The sequence below is a fragment of the Mustela putorius genome, unplaced genomic scaffold (genome assembly GCF_011764305.1).
Source record: "Mustela putorius furo isolate JIRA1106 unplaced genomic scaffold, ASM1176430v1.1 tig00001535_pilon_pilon_pilon, whole genome shotgun sequence".
In the NCBI taxonomy this organism is placed as follows: domain Eukaryota; kingdom Metazoa; phylum Chordata; class Mammalia; order Carnivora; family Mustelidae; genus Mustela; species Mustela putorius.
In genome coordinates, this window is record NW_025421787.1 from 146469 (window position 1) to 156108 (window position 9640).

Consider the following 9640-nt stretch of genomic DNA (forward strand, 5'->3'; position numbering starts at 1 on the left):
TCAGGAATTAAAGTAGGTTGATAGTCACTGAGAAATGTGTATAGTAAACAGAATTAATAATGAAGGTTTAAGTACTGTATAAGAAAACCCAAATTTAAATCCCAGTTAAGTTACTCCTTTTCACAAATGTTTGGTTCATTATAACTATGGGAACACACACCAGTAGCCATCTTGCATTAGGAGGGAGATTCAGGCATTGGTCTCTTGTTCCAGACTTGAGGTTTAAAAAATTGAATACAGATACTTATATATGATACCAAATATAATATATTGCTCAAGTTGTTTCTTTGTGAAAAACATCTTAATGTTTTGGATTCTGAGAACAGCATGTATTCCATGTCTGAAAAGGAGACTAAGGAAGGCAAAATACAGAAAATGAAGAAGGAAGTCAAAATCACTGTCAGCCTAAAGTCCGTAAGATAGTGACATTAAAGTTTTGAAGAACATCGTTACAATCATTTTTCTGTATATGCCTACAAATAAATAGGTACCTATTTACGTAGGTACTGAGACATGCACTCAGCTTGCAAATTCTGAGTTTGCCACCCTTTCTTTACATCAGCTGTATGCTGTGGACTTCTTACCCTGAAAATAGATGCACCATGATATAGCTGTATAGTAGACGTGTTGTGCTAAAGCTTACGTAAGCACTCCCCTGTCAACAGACTTTAATGTTTTGTTTTCAAGTTTAAGACATTTTGCTAAACTTCCCTCTAGGAAGATTGTACCAATATATACTCCCAGCAATAGGGCATGCCACTATTTTATGAAATGCAGGTATTGTCGTTTAGGCATCCTGCAATTTTAAAAATCTTGACTTTACCAGAATTCTTTTGTTGTGCTTGAAACCCTGAAGTGTTAGATAGGCAGTTGGCCTAAAGCCAAATGTTGGCCCATCGTTTAAAGCTTATATGTCCACTTCCATCACACACCCAGAATTTTGTCTTTTTTAAGAAATCAAAAAAGATCAGGGATTTGTTTGTTAATAGGTTTGCATGAGCAGGGGTCTTCCCATAAAGCTAAATTACTGGTTATAGAGTATTTGGTAGTGGTGAGGGTTAGGCAGTAAAGCAAACAATTCTTAATATTGAAATGAGATCACAGAGGGGCCTCTCATCCCTCACACCGTGTGATCTAATACTCGGAAGTGTCAGAATCTCAAATATCTGGATTGTAAGCGTTCTACTTTGGCATTTACCTGTTAGATCAAATCCCCAGACTCTGGCCACATGAGAAGTGTTATTCTTTCAGTTATTTGAAGAATTGTCTGAAACTAGTTTAATGAAATACTTGAATAAGTAAGTGACTCTACTAGGGCCTTAAAATTGGTTATCACTCAGGCACCTGGGTGGCTCCGTGGTTCAGCATCTGCCTTCGGCTCAGATCCTACATCGGGCTCTCTGCTCTGCGAGGAGTCGGCTTCTCCCTCTTCCTTTGCCCCTCCACCTTGCTCTCTCGCTTTTGCTCTCAAATAAATAAATAAAATCATTTTTTAAAAATTATGGTTTTCACTCCTTTTCCAACTTGAGAACTGAAACTGGAGTGCTTTCTTAACATTACTGACTGCAGTCATGGGGGAGAAGTGTTCTACTTTCCACCACAGCTTCTTGAAAGCAGGCTGTCAAATTTTCCCATAGAAATGATAGTAAACTTGGAAAGTTGTAGTCATGACCAAGAATCAGCATCAAGTAGACCAGGCCTGTACGTTAAAAGCAAAGATAAAATAGCTTTAAAAAGTATAATAAATGTGAATCTGTGTTTCAGATCTAGATCTATAAATACAGATAATGGACCTCTAAATTTAACGTGGTTGTCATCACCTCTAAAATTACATTTATGTGTGAGTGCACATATGGCATATATACGCACACAATTTGTGATGTATATAAATACTAATCCTGTTTTACAGGACCTTTGTTATCATTCTTTTCAGGACTGTTTAAGCTGATCCCTATTTTCGATTCGAAGCTGTAGTGTGTGGAAACAGAGCTACATGTAGTTTCATTGATTACCACTCTCAAAGTAGCCATCTTGGAATTTATTTCAGAAATCACAAAGGATTGTAATCCAGTTTAGAATCCGTTCGTCCTTATATCTTCTTTGCTCTCTTTCTCTCAGTGCCAAGGCCAGTTTTGCAGGGGAGGGAAGTATAAAAAGACAGTTACCCTTCAAGAAATCATGGGGAGATCAGAACCCAGGCTTTGCTTTGGTTATATCCTTGGTATTTCCAGGATTAGGGAAGGTTTACCCAAGAGGTCTGCGTGTGGCTCTTTTACCTGCAGAAGTTTTAAAGTATTAGCTCCTGAAATGAACTCCCTCGTCTACCCCACCCCCAGCAGGGTCCTTCAGTCCCCACTCAGGTGAGGCTCTGATACAGCGATGATAAGTGCATTGAAAATGACCCTCCCTATAATTTTTTTAAGTGAGAAGCATCATTCATGACTGGTGATTATATATGTGTGTTTTCTCCAGGCTAGTGGCGACAGGGTGGATTTAACAATTGCTAGGCCGGGGAAATCCCAGCCTGGTAACCCTGTCCAGGACACAGGAGCTCAGGGTAGCAGCCAGCACCATGCACAGCCGCTGTACCACAACAGACCCAGCTCACACAAGGTGAGGCCTCGAGTTTGCATGTTTTCATTCATCTGCCCTCAGGGAATCCTTGTGACAAACTGGTAAGATTTAAATGAGGGCTGTTACTCTGTTGGAAAAGGTGAACACAAGGTGTTTGGGGGTGTGGAATGTGTGTTTGGCTACCTTGAGAGTCCCTGTACAGTCTGTTCCTCAGCCAGTAGGGGTGGTTTCTGAGTAAGAAGGTCCCTCTGCCAGATTGATGAGAAGTGTTTGATCTTCTAGAAAGACTTCTTTGTTTGGTCCTGCTTGAAAGTGGGATTTATCTTGGTTTGCTCATTCAGTTGTAACAGGAGGTTATGTAACTGAAAAAAAGGCAATGACCAACAAGTCCATACTTAGCGGTTGGGCAGGTTGCCTACAACAACAGAATTCTCTATGTGAATATGAAGCATAAATCATACTTTCTGATAGGTACATGCAAAACACAGAAAGCATTTCTTTTTATGTTACAGTTCATAGGAATACTACCCTAGATCATTTTAAATTCCCGTATGTTGAGCTTTTTGCTGCATCTTTCATCTTTCAGTGCTTTGATAATATATTCCTAGGTCATTTATCTGTGCCAAAAATTCTGATGCTGTCTCACTTTGGATGCAGAAATCAGTAGAAATCAAAAAACAGTGGCACTTTACTGTGTTCTCAGTGTTATTTACTTCATTTGATCTTTCATTTGAACTCAACTTCTAGTAGGCCAGAATTTTTACAATGATGCTATTTACCAACTGTGTGAAAATCACACATCGGAAACTTCCTATAGATTTTTTTTTGTTTGTTTGTTTTTTTTTTACTTCCTATAGTTTTTAAGTAGACCAGTAAATAAGTTTTAATTTAGCAAAGCAATTTAATTTTACTTAAGGAGAATGACTTGAGAAACACATGTTTAGCTTAAAGTGGCTTCTTAATGTAAGTACAATTTGAGAGAATAACTCTGTAATGTCACAGGAGCCCAAGAAAGCATTATTTATTTATGTATTTATTTATTTTTAAGATTTTATTTATTTATTTGACACACAGAGATCACAAGTAGGCAGAGAGGCAGGCAGAGAGAGAGAGAGAGAGAGAGAGAGAAGCAGGCTCCCCGCTGAGCAGAGAGCCCCATGCGGGACTCGATCCCAGGAGCCCAAGATCATGACCCGAGCCGAAGGCAGTGGCTCAACACACTGAGCTACCCAGGCGCCCCAAGAAAGCATCATTTAAAGGCACAAGTATTTTTGGCCCATCAGGTTTATCTTGTTTTCTGAGCTGAAGTATAGACTTGTCAGTGGTCTTTGTTCAGTTCAAACTTTTAAGAAATTATAAGCACAAACTTCATCTTATTTTTGAACAGAAAATGAAATGTGTGAAGGGAACCTATAATTTTGCTTTCACAATGATGACTACGAAAAGCAGTTATTGTTTCGAAAAGGAATTTGAATAGGAGTTGTTCATATCGCTGGTCCTTGCTTTACAAGTTACATATATATACATATTCCTAAAGAATCATAATTAAGGCAAAATTTGGTAACTGAATCCATGAATTCTACAGAAAGTGGAAATATGGGTGCTCAAAGACAATGCTACAAATTTAAGACTGTCTTAGGAACTACTTCACCATTTCAGCGTTCATATAGAGGACGATTTATGTCCTTTTGTTTGTTTTGGGCACAAATATTTTTCTTTTTACTAGTTCCTCTTCCTTAATTTTAAGTGTGGTGTTTTAAATAGCAATGCTGAATTCTTACTCTAGGTGCTCTGTAAACCTGATTGTTAGAACAGCCACATGAAATGTAATTTTAAGCATTAATTTAGCAATTTACCATTAACATACAGCATTTGTGATGTCAAATCCTACTTTAAAAAAATAAAGGTCTCCTAGGGAAAACAAATACAAATTCATCAAAACAACCTGTTCAGAGGATAATCATTGTTAAAAATTAAAGCACACATTACTCTATTACTAAGCCCCTGCGTAGCCCCTGCTTGGAAACATTCATACAGTGTTAAGCCCTTAGAAGTTTCCATGAAGTATACCAAGAGTAATCCCTGAAGTTTGGCTAAAATGCATACATCTCAGCCATATGGAGGAATAAAACAACCACCTCTAATTGACTCGATACCTGACAGACACAAGCGTTGAAGTCAATGTGCTCCCAGCTGAGTTTACCTGGATTGTCTTCATAATAACGTGGGTCTTACCCAGTTTGGAAGGATGTGAACATAGATGTCATATGCTATGATACCACCTGTGGACGTTTACAGGTTTTCTATGAGGTCAAAATTCTAGGAACTCTAGGCTATTTAAGTAGTGCCCTCAAGAAAATTTCAGAGTGTTGGTTTCAGGAGCAGAGAAGAGCAGACACCCCTGCCGGTGCAGGGCTTGACTGACACGTCGTACCTGTCCGCTCTGAAGCAGTGTCACTAAAGGAAATGTTACAGTTCTAGCAAAAGAATTCATCTAGTTCTGCTGTTGATATTGTTAGTCGTGGTAATAGTTATCTTGTTATCTACACTATGCTGTTACAGTATATGTGTTATGGAACCTTTTGAGATAGGAGCTTCCATTATTACACCTAATGGGATAGCACCCTTGTAGTGTGGATGCATATAGCATCATGCTGTATGAACATACACAACTACATATGAATACATGTTTATGTATATACACTATGTGTGTGTATGTGTATTTTTTTTAAACTTGAATCACCTCAGATCCCAGTGTGATCATGCGTAGCTATATAATTTGGAGCAAATTACATGAACTTTCCTTTTTTTTTTTTTTTAAGACTTTATTTATTTATTTGACAAACAGAGATCACAAGTAAGAAGAGAGGCAGGCAGAGAGAGAGGAGGAAGCAGGCCCCCGCTGAGCAGAGAGCCCGATGCAGGGCTCAATCCCAGGACTCTGAGATCATGACCTGAGCCGAAGGCAGCGGCTTAACCCACTGAGCCACCCAGGCGCCCCTACATGACCTTTCTAATAAGGCTATTCCCTTGTTTATAAAATGGGGCCAACCATAGGATTTACACTCCGGACCATTGTAATGAAATGTAATGAAACCATGTAATGAAATAATACATGTGAAGCCATTTGCTTTACACATAGTAAATCTTCAAGAAATGTTAGTTACTATTGCTATTTTAATATTAATATTGCATAGGTACACCTTGTTTTTTATAGCATTCTAATTTTAAAAAAGGGTGGTGTTTTAAATTTTCCTTTTCTTCTAGGATGTCCCCATAAATAGAAACAATCAATATCGGTAAAAATTGCTTTTTCCTGAGAACACAGTTTGTTGGAAAATTGTTCTCTTCCTTAACTTTTTCAAAAATTCAGTTATTTCATATCCTTATAGCTTTCCGTGAAGGTTGTGAAGATCAGTTTGCACCCATTTCATGACTGAGCATTCTCATGAGTAAGAAACAGAAGATAGATCTATAGCTTTTTTCTGGCAGTTAACAAAATCTGCACTTTACTTTTGTACTGTTCTGTCACCATTTCTCTCAAAGAATAGAGGAGAGAGAGAGAAATAAAATTAATTAGCTTGTCTTCAGAATCTTAAAACTCAAGTGCATTATTGACCTTTGTAGAATTGGCCCTATTTTGACTTCCATATGTCAACAGTCCTGAGTTTTTTCTGTTCCATACATAGTCATATGAAAATACAGCCGTCCAAAGTCTGACATTGTGATCCCCAGTGTTCGGTGTCATGTTTGTACCATGAGGAACTGTGTATTATTTCTACAGTAACTGATTTTAACAGTGACTTTATCATTGCCATGGTATTTTTTCCTTCAGTTTCCTTACCTTACTTCAGCTATGTATTATTTATTTTGCAATGAATTTTCTTCTCCTGTGTTAGGATCTTACCCAGTGTGTTACATGCCAAGAAAAACACATTACTGTAAAGAAGGAACCACCTAAGTCAATGGGAATGACAGTGGCAGGGGACAGAGGAAGCAAGAGTGGTGAACTGCCCATCTTTGTAACCAGTGTGCCAGCTCATGGCTGTCTGGCACGTGATGGCCGCATCAAAAGAGGTAAGATAGGGAGGGCTGGGAACAGTGAAACTCTCCCATCTTCTCCCTGCATGCAACTCATGTTTGAAAAAAAGTAACAAATATTCCCCCAAATTTTCTATTAAATATGATTTTTTTAAAAATCTTCTAAAGTGTCCCTTCCATATATATGTGTAAAACCTTTCTCTAAGGTTAGAACAATGCCTAATGGGAAGGAAAATTGCTGCAGTTTGATGATGTTTCTGTTCTTTTTTTTTTTAAGAATTTATTATATTATCTGACAGACAGAGATTACAAGTAGGCAGAGAGGCAGGCGGGGGGGGTGGGGGGGGGGGGAAGCAGGCTTCCGGCTGAGCAGAGCCCGATGCGGGCTCGATCCTAGGACCTGGGATCATGACCTGAGCTGCAGCCAGAGGCTTTAACCCACTGAGCCACCCAGGCGCCCTTTCCGTTATTTTCTAATGTTTATTTAGATCATTGCATTATTTTATGTAGGAAAAAACCCTCCAAAAAATAGAACACTCATCTTTTCCTTCCTAACTTTTTATATAATCCTCGTTGCCCTTTTTTTTTATTATATTACTTGGCAGGGCAACAAACACTTTTTTTTCTTCCTTAAGCAAAAGATGCTCAAATCACAAGTTTCATTTCTTTGTGTAGACCCAAGGATCTCTTCTCTTTAAGTATTCTGATACATTCACGCTGAGCAAACTCTGTAGGACTATATCTATAAAACTGTGTAACTCTAAAACAGGATATGTTAAACATTCATTTCTAAGAGCAAAAGATCAAATAATTTTGAGCAGGAAAGAACTATAGAGATCACTGAAGCCCAAAGAAGAGAAATGAACATGCCCAGGTCCTGCACAACATTAGCAAAACGAGGTCTAATGACTTGGACTTCCAGTCACATCACAGTGCCTCAAGCCACATTTTTTCCTATATATGATGAAATTATCTTAAAGTTTTGAGTTGTTTTGGAATGTTTTCCATGAATTGGATTTTTCCCTCGATATCGTAAGAATGACAGAGATGTGAAAAAATTACAAATAACAGGATGTATAGGGAAGATAATGACTTGGTAGCTCATCTCATTTTCTTGTTTATTCCTTTGGACAGGTGATATATTGCTGAATATCAATGGCATTGATTTGAACAATTGAAGTCACAGTGAGGCCATGGCTATGCTAAAAGCCAGCGCCGCGTCCCCTGCTATTGTCCTGAAAGCACTTGAGGTCCAGACTGTCGATGAGGCAGCCCAGGCTACTGAAGAGCAGCCAGGCACCTTCAGTGAGAATGAGTAGGACTCCAGCTGGTCCCCGTCGTGGGTCATGTGGCTTGGGCTTCCAAGGTACTGACAGCATTTGAGCAGTTTCATGGAATAATAGTGACAACATTTCTCAGTATGGAACATAGTAAATTCATTTGTCCAGGGTGTGAGGGGGAAGGTCCTGGTCAGAGATGAAAGTGGCAATGGCATATCAAGTTATAGAAGAAAAGGGTAATTTTTTCCTTAGGTTATTATATTTTAAAAGATAAATTTAAGGGGCCTCTAGGTGGCTCAGTCGGTTAAGCATCCAACTCTGGATCTCAGCTCAGGTCTTGTACTCCGGGCCATGAGTTTGTAAAAAAGATTTTTTGTAATTTTTAAAAAATTAACATTCTTAAAAAATAAACCATTTACCTTATTAGAGGTAAATTTAATATGTAAGAACTCAGCTAAAAAGACTTGGTGTATCTGTTTATAAAAAATGAATAAAGCCATTCTGTCCATGACTATTAAGAAGGTTCTCAAGTGGGCCAGCCATGAGATTTGGATGTTCATGCTCTTGCTTTAGAAAAGCTGTCATTTACCACACGTGTACATGCTTAGACTTCGTGTGCATTTTTCACCAGAAAAAACAGGTCAAAGTGTGGGGCCTTTTGAAAAGCTTTACTAAATCCCCTTTCTTAATCTTGTTAACTCTGTCTAAAAAGGCAGGATGTCAGAACTCAGTTTTCATTGAACATGAGAGACTCCTTCAGCCAAACCACGGGTGTGCGAGAGTAGGTCTTCTCACCACCTTCGGGACTGTAACCCACCAGGACATTCTGTAGTTGGTCATTGTCTGCTCATGAAAGTGTTTCAGCTCCTGATGAGTGTTGTATATACTTCGGTATTGAAGTTGGAAGAATGTGTATTACTGTCTTTGTTTCTAGATCACTTTAGAGGAATCCTAAAACTGAACTATGATGAAACTTTCTGATTCTGAGCCAAGTAGGAAAATGACTGATTTTTTAAAATAAAAATAAACAATAAGAATGCCAGTTTCTGAGACATCTAGCTTCATTTGGATGTAATTTGTAATAACTAGCATTTGTATAGTGCTATGTGAGATATATATATATATATATATATATATATATATATATATATATTTTTAAAAGTCCTTTCACGTAAAGAATAGCAGAAAAATCCAGGATGAATGGAATTCATTTGTCTATCATCTAACTTACTGACTTGTCCTTGTGGTAGTGAAAAAGACCAAAAAGGCCTGAAACAGTAACAGAATTCGTATCTCAGGGCCCTGTAGGCATAGATTGGAATGGTTGCTATGAAACCATGGCCGTTCTACCTAATGGTGAGGGCTCAGCCAGCAGAGGGAACTCATTTATCCTCTTGAGTACTCAGCCTGATACACTGACGTGTCACTTGAAACCCAGCATGTCAGAAAGGCCCGGTACCACACCAGTGGGGGAGAAGTGGTCTCCTCGGCGGCGCAGGAGCCGAGCGTGTGCACACCACTGCCGGTGGCCAGGCCATGCTGGCGCTCCTTTTGTTCTTGTTACCTGGTGTTCTGGGTGTCCAGCTCCCCTAAGAAGTCCAGAAATGCTCAGCCCATTGATCAAGGACTCCCACTCCTAGTGGCTTTTGGCCAGCCTGCCGTGTGGGAGCAGGCCTGTCTTGGGCAGGACTGCCAGGTCGCAGGTGGACAAGGAGTCTGACTGGTCTCGGACAGGAGCTGGCAGC

At 39.1% G+C, this 9640-nt stretch overlaps 1 protein-coding gene across 1 annotated transcript in view; it reads left to right on the forward strand.

The window, feature by feature from the left end:
• Positions 1–9640, forward strand: part of LOC123394144 (ligand of Numb protein X 2-like) — a gene marked incomplete at its 5' end in the record, with an annotated part of 58333 nt that overhangs the window by 40724 nt on the left and 7969 nt on the right. Inside the window, one exon of the mRNA XM_045087817.1 lies at positions 6474–6651. Coding sequence (XP_044943752.1) covers positions 6474–6651 — 178 coding nt within the window. The remainder of the gene's footprint in view (positions 1–6473; positions 6652–9640) is intronic.